This window comes from Scyliorhinus canicula, chromosome 5, assembly GCF_902713615.1.
Source record: "Scyliorhinus canicula chromosome 5, sScyCan1.1, whole genome shotgun sequence".
NCBI lineage: Eukaryota > Metazoa > Chordata > Chondrichthyes > Carcharhiniformes > Scyliorhinidae > Scyliorhinus > Scyliorhinus canicula.
In genome coordinates this window covers 96,940,762-96,958,660 of record NC_052150.1, presented here as the reverse complement: position 1 = coordinate 96,958,660, position 17,899 = coordinate 96,940,762, and the positions used below count along the sequence as shown (strand labels likewise).

Here is a 17,899-nt window from a genome sequence, read left to right as displayed (position 1 = left end):
GGACTGCCCTAGCCGACTTAGCTGCCAGGTCCCGCCATGTGGGACATGTCTAACCCACGCCGGCGGGACTGGCCAAAAACCAACGGCCGCTCGGCCCATCGGGGCCTGGAGACTTGCCCGGGGGAGGGGGAGGGGGGGGGGGGCACTGCCAACGGCCCCCAACCGGCGTGGCGTGAACCCTGACCCTGCCCGAAAAATAAGCGCCGGAGAATACAGCAGCCGGCGGCGGGGCAGAATTTGCGCCGCCCCCAGGCATTCTCCTACCCGGCAGGGGGGGTTGGATAATCCCGCCCATATTGTGTGATAAGGAGAGGGGGAGGTTGGGAATAAAGAGTTAAGATTAAGAAAAGTATAAAGACAAAGACCCCTTTTCTTTTTTGTATATCATGTTAAGTTCTTTAAGCAAAGCTTCTTTGAGGGGAACAATAGGAAGCAAACATAGGAAGGCAAAGAGAAGTCAAACATCTTACAAGCTCAGAATTAAACATTGTATGTGGCGTTGTTAAAAGCTAATGTAAAAAAATGCATCCTTTATTATACTTTTCAAGCTGTTGTTAAAATTAAGTAATTATAATGTTTTCGGTTTGAAGGTGCTATATTACCCTCACACAGTCTCTTCACTTAACCATGAGTGGAGCACCTGCAGGTCCTGCTGGGACAGGCAAAACAGAGACGACTAAAGATCTTGGGCGTGCCTTAGGTGTAATGGTGTATGTCTTCAACTGTTCTGAGCAAATGGATTATAAGGTATGTTTGCTAGTGACTGACATTGTGTGTCTAACCCATGTCTATAAAACAAAATATATGAAGACTACAACAATACAAGAGCAAAATACTGTGGATTCTGTGAAATCTGAAATAAAAACAAAGAGTGCTGGAAATGCTCAGGTCAGGCAGCAGCTATGCAGAGAAAGAGTTAACATTTCTGCAGGTCAGCAGAACCTGGTATGCATACTACTGTATATGAATTCAACTTTTGCTTTGTCCAGTCCATAGGAAATATCTACAAAGGTTTGGCACAGACTGGTGCTTGGGGCTGCTTTGATGAGTTTAATCGGATCTCCATTGAAGTTTTATCAGTTGTTGCAGTGCAGGTCAAAACAATACAAGATGCCATTAAAAACAAGAAAAAGAGGTGAACTCAAAAGAAGTAAAGAATAGTTTTGTTGTCATCATTTAATAATTAACACTAATTTAGACAGTTTATCTTATTTATTGTTTGCAGATTTGTCTTTCTTGGGGAAGAGATTTCTTTGAAACCTGCTATTGGCATATTTATAACAATGAATCCCGGTTATGCTGGTCGAACAGAGCTGCCAGAAAATCTTAAAGCACTTTTCAGGCAAGTGAAAATAGCTCTTTTGAGTACTGCTGATACAGATATCAACTCTTAAGTACTATGACAAGATCACTGAGATCTCCATTGGACGTGCTATCCTGAAGGAATCCACCCAATAACATTACTGTCTGATACATTTTAAAAACTGGCCCATATTCTGTCAGGCCGATAGGGGTCTCTCCCAATGATCGGAGAACTGTCCGGGAATCCCCATGAGTTTGTGGGACAGATCCAACATGCATTTAAATGGCCACGGTCTGGTCTTCCCCCGATTGAGATTCCTGGTGCCGGAGGTCCTGCCCACCGACAGCTGCCAGCCAACCAGAGGCTAGCAGCTCCTCATGCCACCAACAGAATCAACAGAATCAAGGGCGGGGGGTGGCTTTCAACAGTTTACACTCCCATCTATGCTGAGTCCCTTGTTTGGTTAGTTAAAAAAGAAACATTCTTTGAATTAGTCAGCAAGTGGCTAATTCACTGGCTCCAAGTGAGCGCTGTATTGGCTGCAGCTTTCTAGCTATGGAACAACCGGAAATTGAAGATCCCCTCCTGGGTCAATTGGCAGATCAGGCCTGGGGGAAGGTCCAAGAAAGGGCCAAGCACCAAGTGACAGTGGACTACAATATTTGTAGAGTACCCGAGAGGCCGCTGGCAAACCCGTCAAGGTTTTCTGGCAGCCTGCTGAGACTGAGGGAAAACTGCAATGGGCTTAGGGATAACAGGTGTTCATTGGCTCATTAATGAGCGTAATTGGCATCCTGCCGCTGGCAGCTAGGAATCTCACTTCTACCCTCCGACTTAATCAGTGGAGGTTTTGCCGCAGCTGGATATTAACGTGGGACCCCTCCCATGATTAAGTGATCCCAGCCACTATGTTTTTACTGCAGTGCGCTGTGTTCAATCCAGCCCAATATCCTTTGATAGAAATATTGGACACCAAAACACTAAATGCATCAAGTAAAAGCTGCTTTAACAAAAATAGATATAATCTTTGTGTCCAAAATATAACCTGCTTTTAATGCAAACCATGCACTTTGGGAGGTAATTTTGTCTTCCAGTGATAGTGTATCAGAGGTGATATCGGATCAGCCCCTCGTTATAAAACACTTCTGATTTCCATTTCACCGGGAGAGCTGTGAAATGGGTAGCTGATTCTCTGTTAATCAAAGTGAGAATTATTCCCTTTGAGCATTGCGTTTTGTGACTCTGAACAGAAAGACCTTTCCAGTGCATTAACATTGCTAAAAATTATATATTGAGTATTAATTGTTGATGCATTGCATTAGTCACTGGCCTTTCACCTCTCTGATTGGCGGAAGGACCATCCTCTCTGTATTCTGACTGTAAGGTTTTCACATCAGATGAACAGGGATTATGCCTGCTGCAGTTGCACTGCCATTAACTCTACAAATACTGTAGCCCACTGTCCATATGATGCTTGGATCCTCTGGATCAGCTCCAACTCCCCAGCCAGGCCTGACTGTCAACTGGCCCAGAATGATAACAGTTCTTCCACAGTTGGAAATCTGCAGTGCGGCATTCATTTGTAGCTGTAGTTTTCTGCCTACATTAAAATAAGTGTTTTGTTTCAATTAATTTGCCACTGGTTTGCCTGTATATATTATGATCCCATGTAAATCTCTAACTTGTGAGCATGACAAAAATAGATTTGTGCTAGATCATGTTCTGGCTTCCATGCACTGCTAATTAAAGGTAAACCACGCGAGGACAAATTCGGTAATGGGAACTCCTACCGCTAATTTAATAGCCAGGATTTTTAAAAGGGTTCGGTGTCCAGACCAGAGGAGGGTGGTGAGCAATTTGGTGCCGTTGACCTCGAGGCTAGATTCCTGCCATGATCCCAACTCCGAGCCCTACTAAATGGGGGTTCCTTGGGGTTGAATCAGTTAAATTTATTCCAGGCGAACATGGTAGGCTCAATGTGGGGGGAATGCGCATTTGTGGGTATCACAGACCCATAATGGTCAGCAAGCCACAGCTGCGACTACTAGACATCCCCTGAGCGTTTGCCCTTCACAGATTGCGGCCAGGCAGCTGTGGCGTTTTAAAAAAGTAAACATGCCTTCACTGGGAGTGTCATCGTGGCACAGTGGTTAGCACGTCTGCCTCATAGAGCAAGCACCCGGGTTCAATTCCAGCCTTGGCTAACTGTGTGGAGTTTGCACATTCTCCCTGTGTCTGCGTGACTTTCGTCTGGGTGCTCTGGTTTCCTCCCACAGTCCAAAGATGTGCAGTTTAGGTGGATTGGCCATGCTAAATTGCCCCTAGTGTCCAAATTATGTGCAGGTTAGGTGGGGTTATGGGTATACAGGGATAGGGCAGGGGAGTAGGCCAATGTAGGGTGCTCTTTCAGAGGGTTGGTGTAGACTCGAAGGGCTGAATGGTCTCCTTCTGCCCTGTAGAAACTCTAAAGATAGAGACTTGTCTCTATCTTTACATAGCAGCCCCCAGATTGGCCAGTGAGGCTACAGATATCCGGGTACTGGACATCCTCCCATTGGCCTTCCAGTGTCAGCAGCCTGCCTGCCAACAAATCATTTACTGCAGACTGAATGGCAATGCCACAGAAATTAGGCATTTTGAAACTCACTTTAGCACATTGAATGCTATTATATGTTAATAATGGTTACTTTAGTAAATACGGGGTAGGATTTACCGGCTACTCACGCCGGTGGGAAATTCTGGTCCCACGCCGGCGTTTCCCGGTGAAGAGGGGTACTGTCAGCGCAAAATCCTGTTGACAATGGCGGGACCGGTAGATATCGAAAAACACATGGTGGAGTGGGTGGTAAATCCCGCCCATTGTATAGAATTAATTAGATACACAACACAAAAACTTGCTATAGAATCAATTAGATAGACAACACAGAAACTTGCTGGTCGGCCCAACTACTCTTTGTTGGTGTTTATACCCAACATGGGTCTCCTCCCATTCGATCTGTCTCATCTCAGTTTTTCAGCGTATCTTTGTATTCCTTTCATCTCATATACTCGTCTAACTTCCTTCTGATAAAAACTTAATCTGTTTGCGTTGACCATTTGCTGTGGCAGCGGGTTACGCATTCTATCCATTTTCCAAGTTATTTCTCCTTATTCCCCTGTTAGTTTTTCTTGTATTTATGGCTCTAATTTCAGATTGACTCACAATTGGAAATATTGGGCGGGTTTCTCTGGTCCCCCAGCCGCGTGTTTCTCGATGGTGCGCCATTCGCTGGTGGCAGGATTCTTTCTTCCCACTGCTTGTCAATGGGAATTCCCACTGAAGCACCCCGCGCCGCTCAGAAACCCGTGGGTCAGGGTTTGCTGTCAGGGAAAAGAGAAACCCAGCGGAATTCTCTCTTTACCTACCCTAAAGATCTCAAATGGTAAAGATCTCAATCAGCGCATCCTAATTCTTATATTTTTTAGGGAAGAAAAACCCCATCAATTGTTGCAAATAATATGTCAGGTCTGATACCATTCTTGTAAAAATAAGAAATTCAACTTTCTTCAGTGATTCTGTGTCCTTTTTATAGAAAGTGCATCAAATCCACTTTTAGAACACTATGGGTGAGTTCTTCCGGCTTTTCATGCTGGCTGGATCTTCGGGTCCTGCCGATGACATACCCCTGCGGTGGGTTTCCCGGCGGTATGGGGTGGATTAAATGGGAAATCCCATTGAGAGCGCCAGGAACAGAGGAACCTGCCGCTGGCCAATGGTGGACCACTGAAAATCACGCTGCAGGGAGGCCAGAGAATCTTGTCCACTGTATATCTAACAAGTGCGAAGTTGATACTGTATTGAAATAAAGTGCATAGCATAAAGTAAACATGCAGCAACTGAGTAAATGACTCATGTATAAATGGCTTACTGAGATAGTGCATGGATATATTTGCAATATGTACAAATTCCATGGTTCCAGTTGACTGTTCGTGTGTACAGTGGACTTGCTATTAACTTTGTCTCGTGTATCTTGCTTCTTTTTAGGCCTTGTGCTATGGTCGTCCCTGATATTGAACTGATTTGCGAGATTATGCTGGTTGCTGAAGGGTTTTTAGATGCCAAATTGCTGGCCAGGAAGTTCATCACTTTATATAGTCTTTGTAAAGAGCTGCTTTCAAAACAGGTTTTTGAAAAAAATTCTTTGGCTGATACTGTTTTTCACAATCATTGTTTGCTTACAAAATCTGAAATTCAATATTTTGTGTGAAAACGCTCTGAATTTGACACGGCACGCATGTTAGAAAATCGTCTGCAATGTATACCAGAGTTTCCGATCTGTTCCAGTTGATGAGGTATCCTGCTGACGTTAGAGAGTCTGAAAATTACTTCTTTATCGTACCACATTTTAATGTGAAACCATATACATCTGATGCATATTTAGGTCAGGAATCTTTCATCCATAGTGTAACAAATCTGATAAAAGGGGCTTCACCGCACTTCTGAAATTACGATGTCAGTGTGGGAATGTGTCAGAAGCAAGTTTTGACCTAAGTCTGTACGTATTAATAGTGGTATATCCTGTCAGCAGCCATTGTAGGTTAAATCAAGATATTTTAAAGGTCAACTGACACCGTATCGTGTTTTGAAACAATTGATTTATTTAAAATACGTGCGTGACCAGAGGTCGTCACATTTGTTTTCTGTATAACATCGCCCAGAATAATGAAAGAGAGTGAGAAAATGTCATGGCAACTGCATGCTTTCATTGCCCACAATGAAGCTGTCGGTACTCATGATGTCATGTATTATAAACAGGAAATTAGATGAAGATTAAAAATTCCAAAAAGGGAAAAGATTTCCATTAGTACTAACCGCCCACCATCCTGATAATTATATAGAACTAAAATGTCAGCCTTGTCAGCAAGCATTTAAAACCAGAATTCCAGCAACAAAAGACCTCAGTCTGGCAGTGTTATTTGCTATGTCCCTGAAGTATGCTTCGGTATTTTAGGTATAAACTAATCATCAGTGGAAAAAGACTGCATGAGTGGTAGAGAAAAATAATTGCCAGTGGTGTGGAAAAGCATAAGATAACCCAGTAAGACTACATTGCTGTTTTAACTTTGAGAGAACAATACCGTCTCCCTTGAGAAATTCCTTTTTGGGTTTCCAGAGAATTATAGAATAATGTGACATCAAGCTCATATTCAATGTGCATTTTTAAAAAAAATTGTGATGGGTAACTGAGTGATACAATACATTGGAACCTTTGTTTTCCTTTTGCTGTATCCTCGTAGTGTTGAAGTCCATGATTTGTCCATATTTTGAGGACCAAATTGCAGCCCCGCTATCAGAGCAATTTGCTGAGGTGATTTCCAGTTGAGGGAAAGAGAGTTCAGAGTTATCTGTACATTATATCCTTGAAACATGAACGCTTCAGCTCTTGCCCTTCAACCACAAATTCACCAGTTTAATATGGGACTCGCTTGCTTTTCAGCATGTGAATTCCCTGGACTCTCAGTAGGTCATTTCAGGAAATTCTGTGTAAAACTGAGGTGTTCAGTCTCAGACTGGTGAGGGAGGGGGTGGCAGTGGAAGCTGGCACAGTGAGTCATGCTTCACTGCTGGACAAAAATTAAAGTTTACCACCTCTTTATTTTTCGCTTTTTGTTTGCTGCAGTATGTTTTAGAAATGCACAACAATCACAAAGAAAAAAGACAATTTGTTGCTGTTGCTTGCTCATAAGATTCACTTTGTTCCCTGTTAAGGACCATTACGACTGGGGTCTTCGTGCAGTCAAATCTGTTTTAGTTGTTGCTGGTTCCCTTAAGAGAGGTGACAAGAATAGACCAGAAGATCAGGTAATTCAAAAATTAATAAGTCATGCAGCCACATTCAGCCTATTTTAAATTCTAAATCAGCCAACAAGTTCAGAGAAATTGCAATCTTATTGGGTTGGCAGGCTTTTGTGATTTCTAGTTCATGTACTGTGATTTGGAAACAAACAATTTTGTCGTTAAGTTATTCAAGCATAAAGGTTACCTTTATTACTCTAATATTAACCCAAAGTTAAATATTGCATTTAAAACACAGTCTTGTACAAAAAAGTAAACACTTCACATATACTTGCTCCATTTTATCTTGCCCTCCATTTCTCTACTGTTCTCTCCTTGCCCTATGTTTATTCACAATTTAATTGGCATTCATAATCCAACTGATAGACTTGACCTATGTAATTTAACTTTGTCTAATCATTACACACAAATTTATACTTTACCTCAAATGTACTGCTGCCTTCTATCCAAGGTCAATCGGCCAAAAAGGTTTAAAGGTCATTTTCTTTAATTGAAAACAAGATTCCATACGCTGTGTCCAAAAATAAAATGCTGCTGCCACGTCAGCTTCTCGCATGAATGAGGCTGAATAGGCATGAGCAAGTAATTCTGCAGAGGTGCTCAAATCTTTATGCAACTTCACATACTGAAAGAAAATTACTCCAGTGGAAAATTGTTCTTTATTTTTCTGACGCCCATGATATTTAAATAAAACAAGTAGCCTGGATTGTTACACCAGCAGAACTACAGTAGGGCAGGGCTAATGTCAGTTGTAAGGTTGTGGCCCTGACCCTAGCTGATACAGGTTATGGGTCACCTAAATAATTTTTGGGGCTCTCTGGCTTCCTTTCACGCGAGGATACTCCTCGAAAGCGAGACCAGGAATTTGAACAGATGGCTAAGCAGTCCTCTCGGGAATTCAGCCTACTGCATGAAGAAACCTTTATTCTTAAGGTATGCAGAATAGAGTCCCCATAACCTACTAGGCCGGTTTGAATTATTAGTAAAAATATATTGTCATGATCTGCACTCATGCACATAATGAGATACGGGCAGGCTGTGACAGAACACCCAGTACAGCCAATCAACACATAGGACGGAACACAACCAATCACCAGGCAGAACACTAGAGGGTGGTTTCCCACTATAAAACACATGAGGCATCAGCACTCTGCCTTTTTCCACTGGCGACAACTGTAGTGACAGTTGTATATGCCAGTTAGACAAGGTGTATATGCCAGTGTCCACCCACAGCAAACTGTGTGCACTGCTCAAGAAGTTCAATAAAACGTATTGAACTAACATCAAGGTTTGGTGTCAATTTTCAAGTACAACTGCATCCAGTTGCAGTCCGTGTTACCCCAGGGTGAATAATGCAACATATATAATTTAAAATAATATATAATATATAGTATATACATATGTCTACATAGAGAGATATGGAAATATGCAAACACACAACCTGCTCATGCTATAGATGGCATTGGATATTTGGCCCTCTAAGATGTAAATACTCTCTCTGCCACCCATTGTATATTAATAAATCTGCCTTTGTTTAGGCAATAGTTGCTATGTCCTCTGTTAACTCATCTCTTCGATGAGAAATTTGGAAGTGGAAAGGATAAGTAGGGAACTGCCAGAGTACACAGGGAATAAACCTCTGCCACATTTAACCAGAATTAACCCAGCTCTCCAGCATAACTTCCAGCACAAATGTTGGGTCTTCTCTTTTTCTTGTATCACTGTGATGAAAATGACATAATTATTTTGTAACAAGTTATTTCTTTTCCAAGGTGTTAATGCGTGCTTTAAGGGATTTCAATTTACCAAAGATTGTGACAGATGATGTGCCCATTTTTATGGGACTGATTGGTGACCTGTTTCCTGCCCTGGATGTTCCTAGAAAGCGAGACCAGGAATTTGAACAGATGGTTCGGCAGTCCACTCTGGAACTCAGCTTACAGCATGAAGAAAGTTTTATTCTTAAGGTCTGAAATATTTTGTCTTAATAAAAACAACTTTTTGAACCCTTTCTTTGGTTGAACTAGGAAAATTACACAGATCGATTGGTGAATCGTGCCATGCTAAATCTGTCTGCCAAGTCACAATTTTCCTCGGATATTAGTGTTTGCATACAAATGAATAAGAGGTTAATTTCTACCTTTTTTGAAAAATCAGGTGCTGTTTAGTAATGCAGGAGAAATGACTGCAAAGCACAAGAAAGCTGTCAGTGACTATTTATTTCTGTGTTAATGTTTTTGTTTAATGTTAGAAAGAGTTGGATTTTATAGGGTCTATAAGACAGGAAACATGAATGGGTGGGGTGACTTAATTAGGTGAGAGCTGAAATTTCCCAGTGGCACTTTAAGATGCAGTGATTAAGTCAGCAGTGTGGCAGTGACAGACCTCATGCCATCCAGTATTCCATGAATACTCAATATTTAAATATTTTGTGATCATGTCCTACCTTCAAGATTAAGTCAGTGGTGCACAGGAATTTTGTGATGCCCAGTTCACAATTTTTAAAATGTGGCTTGCAGTTTTGTCTGAGGTGAGCAGTTTTCTTTGCTGAACTCTGCGGCACAAGAGAGGCGATCCAAGAGAGAACCGATTGTAGGATCGGGGGCTTGGCGGATTGAAGTCGGAATGAGCTTGGCGTCCTGGGTGTGGTGTGGGTGGTGACAGTCAGTCAAGGGAACAAAATTGAGAGGCTTAAATGGCAGAGTCAGTACTGCCCACATGTGGATCCAACACACTGGTATTTGGCAGAGGGGACATTCACACGTACATGGGGAGGTTGATTCGGTCGGGAGGCAGGTCCATTCTGAGGTTGGGATAATCAAAAGGTCATGGAAACTAACAAAAACTCTTCAGGGTTTTTAGGGGAGGGTCTAGGATCAGAAAGAGAATGATAATGGGGACCAATGTAGGCTCGGGGGGGGGAGGGAAGGCATCTCAAATTTGGGTCCACGATAATGGGGGGCGAGGGGCAGGGGTTGATGGGTTACAATTGTATAGGTTGGTGAGACTACATCTGAGTATTGTGTCCAGTTTTGGTCTCCTTATTTGAGAAAAGAAGCAGTTCAGAGGAAGCACGATCTCCCTAATGTTCCCAGCAGAGTTCTGGGTGCTCCTGATGTAGCTGGGCGTGAGTCAGCAGAACAAGGTTTGCCAGGACAACTGGCTCACTTGATGGCACTCAAAGAAAGCCGGTCACGCTAGAGTAGGGGAGGCTTGGGGGGGTTTGAGGTTCCTGGGATGGAAACTCTAACTGATTGTTGGTCTATTTCCTCCAATTTCGTACAGGTACAAAAATAGTTGCTCGTGTCGATCCTGCAGTGGCTGCCGTCACATTTCTGCTGGCAGCCGAGGCGGCCATCAAGCTGAGGAGGGACTCAGAAGGGGAGGCCAGCGATGGCCTAAGGAGTACAGGCATTGTTGCTCATTCGATGAGCTGACAGAGAGCATGTGCTGCAGAAGACTCTGTCTCAGAAGAGGGTCAGTGCGGCACCTGTGCCACGTCCTCACGGATTGGCATCCTGTGGAGGAGGACACTATCTCCCGAAGGCTGTGACGGTCCCCGATGCCTTCAGCTTTTACGTCACTGGTTCATTCCAGGGCTGGAGCAGGGGCTTGTGCGGCACTTCACAATCTGTAGCCCACAGTTGCATCCGGGAGGTGACAGATTATTTGTTTGCCCGGACATCAAACTTCATCACCGTTGATCTGGACCAGGCCCACCAAAATGCTTGGGCCACAATATTTTCTGCCATCGCCAGGATGCCCCAGGTCCAGGGGGCCATTGATCGTATGTACGTCGACCTGCGTTTACGGGGCATCAGGTAGTGCCCTATAGTAACAGGAAGGGGTTCAGATCATGTGCGACCACCGCCTCCATATCATGCACGTTTGTGCCTGTTAGCCAGGGAGTGTGCATGATAGCTACATTCTAGTGCACTCTGCGATCCACAATGTCTTCAAGAACCGACCCAGGATGACAGGTTGGCTCTTAGGGGACAAGGGATACCAGATGAGGTGATGATAATGATGCCGGTGCAGAGGTACCAGACCGATGTGGAGACCCTGTACAATGAGATCCAGCGCACCCCCTCCCCCCGGGGATTTCCCGCTTTGTGGTGGTGTGCTGTGCCCTCTACAATCTGGCACAGCAGCAGGGTGACATGCTGGAGGAGGAAGAGGAAGGTCACGCGGCCTTGTCTGAAGAGGAGGAGGCAGACCAGGACGGGCTGGAGGACGAGCCCAAGGAGGAACCGGAGGATGGAGGACAGGCGGTGTCGGCAAGGCTCCAACATGCCTGGAGGGCTAGGGAGGCCCTCCGTGTCTCCAGATCCTCGTAGGATGAGGCTATGTCCATCTGGTCAACCCCCCCTCCCATTTCCCTCTCCTTTCCCCTCCCCATTTTCCCACAACCCCCCCCCCCCCTCCCCAACCACATTGTTCCACCCTCCAAGAGTATGAAGGGTATGTGTGGCATCAGTCCAGGGTGATGGGCCTGTTGTGACACTGTCACCGGTCACTATACAAGGCAGGAGAGTGACAATAACTTTCTGTAAGGAAAGCTCTGGTGCTCCTCAGTTTCTGCAAAAGTCTGACTCCTGTCTTTCTGCCGACAGCGCACATCCCCTGAACAAGGTCTGCATTGGGGGCGTTTGATCATGGATCACTGTGCCCAGGAGGTGGGGTGGGGGAAAGTGGAGGGCAACAGGTGGTGGGGGTGCAGGCATGCCCGCTGTAAGATTAATGTGACAGAGGCTGCACATGATTCAGGTGTCACATGGTTTAATAATGAATATTTTACATTTCCATTCACCCTAACTACAGATAGTGAACCACCCAGTGCTCCTCACTCATGGTCTTGCGCTACGTCTAGGTGTGTCCCCAGGATGCACATGAGAAGTGGAGGCAGCCTGCTGCTCTCCATGCACTTTGGCCTTTGATGCCCTTGACAGATGTCCTCTGGAGGGCATGGAGCCAGAGGGCTCTGGATGACTTAACGGTGTCACCGTGCCACCCTGTTCTGCTGCTGCCCTTGAGATGCATCGGAGTCGGGACGGAGAATTCGGAAGAACTGGAGACTGCCATTGTCTCCTTGGTGGCAGGCTCCAGGTGGCCTTCAGCACTTCCTCTTCCCTGACGGTGGCCGTAGGGTCCTAGGGTCTCCACGGGTTGGGGGGCAGCTGGAGTGAGTCCTAGCGGCCTTTGAATCATCTAGCTCTGTTAAAGCTGGCGCCCCCATCGTCTATACCATGGTTCCAACGACCTCAGCAATGGTCCTCATTGACTAGTCCATGCTCTACAATGCCTCAGCAATGTCCACCTGTATCTGAGACACGTCCCTCAGCAACTGGAACCTGATGTCGAGGCCCTCAGCCATGGTCGTCACAGACTGAGCCATGCCTTGGACACCATCACTCAAAATGCAGACATGCTCCAGGTTTTCCACTGCAGTCGCCACCCTATCAGTGTTGGCCTCAGTGCTACGGATTGTCGTGGTGCAGCTCAAAACCTTTGAGACTCCTCCAAACAGCTATGCAGTCGCTGGAATGTCATTGACATCCCCTCCTGAATCTCACAGCTATGTCCTGTCATCTGCATCATCTCTGGGATAACCTTATCCAGAGATTCGGCATCTGACAGGGACCCAGCTGAGTCCTGGGATCCAGCATACCTCCGACTGCTGTCTCCCTTGGATCTTTGTGACTCAACCTGATGTACATCACCAGCTGTGTGTGCTCACCAGTTTGTGCTCCCAGAAGCCTGTCCATTAATGGCACCCACCGAGGTGTGTGTCTCTGTGTTGGTGGAAGGTAGGGGTGACAGCTGTGATGCCTCAATAGTGGTCTCCTCGGAGCTCTTCTCCAAGGTGTTCTCTTGGGGGGGGGGGGGGGGGGGGGTAGTTGGGGAGCAACTCGTCCAGCCTCATCAGATGGAGACCCTGCAAGAGAACGGACATATGGTCAGTGAAGGGAAGGATCATTTTGTCTTGACATGAACAGCTCGCTTGAGACAGGTCATCTGGGTGTAGGGGCAGTGGATCCTCACCTCTGTGGCGCAGGCCAACCTCACCATCAGTGACTGCCCTCTCCTTGGAAAACCCCGCAATTTCAAGGGCCCATTCCACATTGAGGTTGAGGTCTCAGATCTCTGGCATCCCGCCCACCGTCTTGGCCCTTTCCCACTTATTTTAGGCTATCTTCTCCTGCAGGGACAAAAAGAGGGTCAGTGGGATCTATAGCAGGTGGCATGTGTGGGCAATGCATTTGGACATGATGGGGTTGTGTTCTAGGTGCCAGAGGGTGCTGAGGGACAAGCACGAAGATCGGATGTGGGGAGGGTGTGAGGTGTCAACCATGATTTGTGGTTGTGGGGCATGGGGGAGTGATGGGAATTTAGGGGTGGCAGGCAGAACTAATGCCAGGAGAGAGGTAGTAACTTACCCTTGCAGCTCGGTGGAGGTTGTTGGCCTTTTTCTGGTTTTGGACACTCGTCCTCTTGGCCATGTTGGCTGCACTGTCAGCCACTGCCACTAAGCCGGCATTTCTGACTGTGCAGCTGGTCCTCTGAACCCCTCAGGGGAACAGGGTGGCCTGTCTTTCATTGACGATGTTGAGAAGTCTGGCCAGGTCGGCATATTCACAGTGAGGAGCAGGTCTGTGCGCTGCCATGCTTGTGTATTGACTGGGAGTGAGTGGTGAAGGGAGTGTTTAAAAGCAGCTCCTTCTCGTTAATGGCAAGAAGCTGAAGTGTGAGTCAGACGAATTAGACAGCGAGGGAGCCAGTAATGTCGAGAATGTCGTCTAGGCTACTTTTTGGCACTAAGTTCTGTTGAATACGAGCCACGATCTCGTAAACACGGTCATCAAGAAACACCTCGGCAAACACTCCCAAATTGACACTTAGAAATGTTTCCATTGAATCCCGTCCAAGATTTTCTTCTTCTGTCCCAACAATTGGCTAAACTCTAAACGTGGATGAGTCCTTATTAGTTTATGGTGTAAATGTCTCCATTTCCAACCAATGCCAGCTTGTCTGAGTGTGATTGGCAGTATTTATTTTAGGTTATTTTTAGATCCGGGCCAATTTTGTGCCTTGGGCCTTGCGTTAAGGAGAAACCGAGTCAGATTTCCAAAATGCAAACTGGATAAAAATTCTTGGGTTAAGAATTGATAAAGGGGTGTGATAAAGCACTATCGTTTCAGGTGAAAATGGGATAAAAGTTATTAAATTACAATGGCCTGCTAAAGTATTATAATATTACAGGTACAGAAACACAAAGCTTGGTTACATTGAAAAAATGAAATGAAAAATGAAAATCGCTTATTGTCACGAGTAGGCTTCAATGAAGTTACTGTGAAACGCCCCTAGTCGCCACATTCCGGCGCCTGTTCGGGGAGGCTGGTATTGCTAGATATAAGTGGAATTTTTCAAAAATAAAAATGCCAACTGGTGTATTCTTCTGACCAGTTCCTTCAGTTTAAATAATTGTTGTCAATGTTATCTTTAACCCAGGTGGTTCAGCTGGAGGAGATGTTGGCTGTCCGTCATTCAGTCTTTGTGGTTGGAAATGCTGGGACAGGAAAGAGTCAGGTGAGCATCCACCATCTGCCGAGCTGTAAGGTTACTCAAGTAACAATGGCAACATATGTTAAATAGCAGATGAACTGAATGGTGTGTTAGAAAAACTGCAAACCACCATTTGTTCCAATGCAATTTGTCGCCAATAAAGGTGTGTTGAAGTGTAGTCATTCTAGTAACATTAGGAAATCTGGCAAGCTCCCATGAACAGCGACATGATAATGGACCAGATAATCTGTTTCTTTTGATGTTGATTGACATCAGAGAGAATGCAAAATCCTTTCCTCTCCTTTGAAATAGAGCCATAGGATCCTTTATGTCCACCTGAGAGATCAGGAAGGGACTGGGTATAACATGTCGCTCCAAAAGTGGCACTTCTGACACCTCAAAACTCAGCTCTGCACTGGAGTGTCAGCCTGGATTTGTGTGCTCCGGTCTCCTGAGTGGTGAGTGGGGCAGAGTCTGCAACCATCGGTCTCAGAGGCAAGCGTGCCAGCAACTAATCCGCAACTGATTTGGTTGAGCATGGCATCAGCTTGTGGGCAACACTGTCAAGTATTGCCCATCCTGGTCCCCCGAAAACTGCTGCGTGCCTTGTGATGATGATTCTCCCACAGCTGAAGGAACAGGAAAATATTTGCAAACCAGGATGCTGTGTAATTTGGAAGGGTACCTGGAGCTGATGGTGCTCTTGTCCTTTTTAATGGTCGAGGTCACGGAAGCGATGCGTTGTGGAGGTTTGGTAAGTAGGTGCACTGCATCTCGCGACTAGTATGTACCTCAGTCAGAGCTGGTGCTGCATATTGAGCTCAGCGTCTGAGGTGTTGTTTAAGCAAACTACTTGATCTCAAACTGCGGAGGCATACTTGCAATGAAACACACAACGCTGAAGAGTGAGGCCCCAGCCAATCTCTGTGTGTGGGGGTGGGGTGGGGGAGGTGTATCCTGAGAGGTGACTGGGAACACCAAACAGAGTCCTGGTAGCTCTGAATTTGTTGATAGCCTCATTCGAATTTCTCGAGCCTGATGAGGCTATCAGCAGGCAATGCAGAACAATATTCAGGCTCTGATCGGTCCTGTTAGAGTGGGAAAACATTGTCCCTGACATTGAGAGGTAGTGGAGACTTGAGAGCAATCTGGACGGATCTCCTGATTGTCCGTTGTGAAGTTTCTGAACTTCCCATTAGTGAAACAGCAGCCAGATTTTTGACATTCAGACCTAGTGGTCTGAGGCAAAAGTGAGGTCACCTACCGTGCATCAGGGTGTGAGCCTGCAAAGCCTTCAGCAAGACCTGAGGAGGAGGTGCTGGCCAATGGCCGTCGAGGGAAACAACAGGGTGACTATTGACCTCCAGGCCAGGGCTGAGGAGTGCAGGTGGGGAAATAAACGACCAAAGAAAGAACATAGGCCGGGAGGGTCACCTGAAGAACAGGTGAGCAGCGGGAGGTGTGAGGACCAGGCAAGCGGCAACGTGATTTTCGGGCAGCAACGAGGCGACTCGACTAGAGACCAGGGTTGAGAGTGAGGAGGACGGGCAACCGGGCTGGCGAGGTCTAGGCTGCCAATCGAGGCCGAGAGTAGAGGCCAGGGCAGACCAGATAGAGCCAGTAGCAGCTAGGCAGTCTCCAGGAGCACACCAGGTCGTTGTGGCCCGGCCACCCAAACAAGAGGTGTGAACAGTCAGAAGGTGCAAGGGCCAGGCAGCCGCCAACATGGATTTTGGGGAGCAGAGGGTGGACTCGACCAGAAACAAGGGCTGAGCGTGAAGAGGGATGGACAACCGGACCAGCGAAGGTGAGAGCTGAGGCCAGGCCACAGAACCAGCAGCTGCAGCCAGGCAGCCAATGAGCCACCAGAACACCTAAAAGCTGTTCAGGAAGGCAAAGAAGCCTGCTCTTTCTGAAAATTCACATTTGTTGAAATCAAGACAGATCAGTCAGTATGAAGAGACATTTGGAATCTCGCAGTCAAAAATGCAGAAAGTTGAAGGTAAGGCAAGAGGACAAAGCTAGGCAAAATGACGGTTTGGCAGTTTACTTTAAAAGTTTGAATTATTGAGCAGTGCCCAAATTGCACATTCATCCTCAACAACAACATCCATCAAAAGTTTTGGTGACTTGTCTGATAAGTTCCACCTGCTGCTTTCTGAAGGCAACACATCGTCTGAAAAACTTGAACAAGAAATCGACTCTGAAATGGGAATGGAACTATAAGATACTGCTCAAACTCATTGTTCTGCAGCTGAAGTGAGCGCAGAAGTCTACCCTGAAAACATTGCCTTTTGGTCAAAATCTGTTCCACTGGCTATAATTGAATATTTTGTGATAAATAGACCAGAGAACATCATGGAAAATTTGAGAAAGAGTTTGAGGTTCAAGCTGAAAACAGTTTCAAAGTCTTCATGAATCCCATTTTCTGAGGGTGAAGAAAAATGGCATGACGGAAAGGAGAAATGGATTGAATTTTGTTTCAGAAATCTCTTAAAGCAGTTTACCGTAAAGTTCGCAAATTATTCATGACCCTAGTAAAGAGAAACAATCTTTTGCCGTTGGCGAATTACTGCAAAATGTTGATACAACTTTATTGAATGCTTCACTATTGTTAGCCTCAGTTAGAAATCATGAAAGTTCGAAATGACTATACCTCAGTAGAAACAAAGAAACTAACATTAACAAAGAATGCAAGTCCCTCTGGTGATAAGAAGTGTACATGACACAGGTAGTTATTTTTTAACTAAACTAGAGACAACTAAATCACTTTAAAAGGAAAAGAGAAGATTATCGTTGAGTGTCCGTATTATTTGTGACACAATAATGGTACAACTGCAGAATAGAAGTGAATCTGCGAACAAAACTGTTGAATTATTTTGTATGCTTTTCGACAACAGTTTGAATTATTTTGTATGCTTTTCGACAACAGTTTGAATTATTTTGTATGCTTTTCGACAACAGTTTGGAAGAGAATGCTAAGAGCTGCTGCATTAAGAGTCAATTGAATTCTCCCGGGAGGGCACAAATCCTTTTGAAGATGAAGTGAAACAACGCGTTCATTTAATTGATAATGATCAGCTCTGTGCTTCGAGAATTGTACAGACTTGTACATGATGGTTTGCTTGCAACCTTTCCAAATATGGAAACCATTCTGAAAATATTTTTAACAATACCTGTCACAAATGCTTCAGGTG

The 17,899-nt window shown here is 45.4% G+C and overlaps 1 protein-coding gene across 2 annotated transcripts in view; it reads left to right on the top strand.

Annotated features, from left to right (window-relative positions):
- The window catches only part of LOC119966149 (dynein heavy chain 11, axonemal-like), a 622,669-nt gene that overhangs the window by 255,433 nt on the left and 349,337 nt on the right, over positions 1 to 17,899 (top strand). For both annotated transcript variants that reach the window (XM_038797431.1, XM_038797432.1), the window contains 7 exons: positions 591 to 747; positions 990 to 1,135; positions 1,226 to 1,342; positions 5,328 to 5,466; positions 7,053 to 7,145; positions 8,912 to 9,106; positions 14,649 to 14,726. In XM_038797431.1, the coding sequence (XP_038653359.1) occupies positions 591 to 747; positions 990 to 1,135; positions 1,226 to 1,342; positions 5,328 to 5,466; positions 7,053 to 7,145; positions 8,912 to 9,106; positions 14,649 to 14,726 (925 nt within the window). The remainder of the gene's footprint in view (positions 1 to 590; positions 748 to 989; positions 1,136 to 1,225; positions 1,343 to 5,327; positions 5,467 to 7,052; positions 7,146 to 8,911; positions 9,107 to 14,648; positions 14,727 to 17,899) is intronic.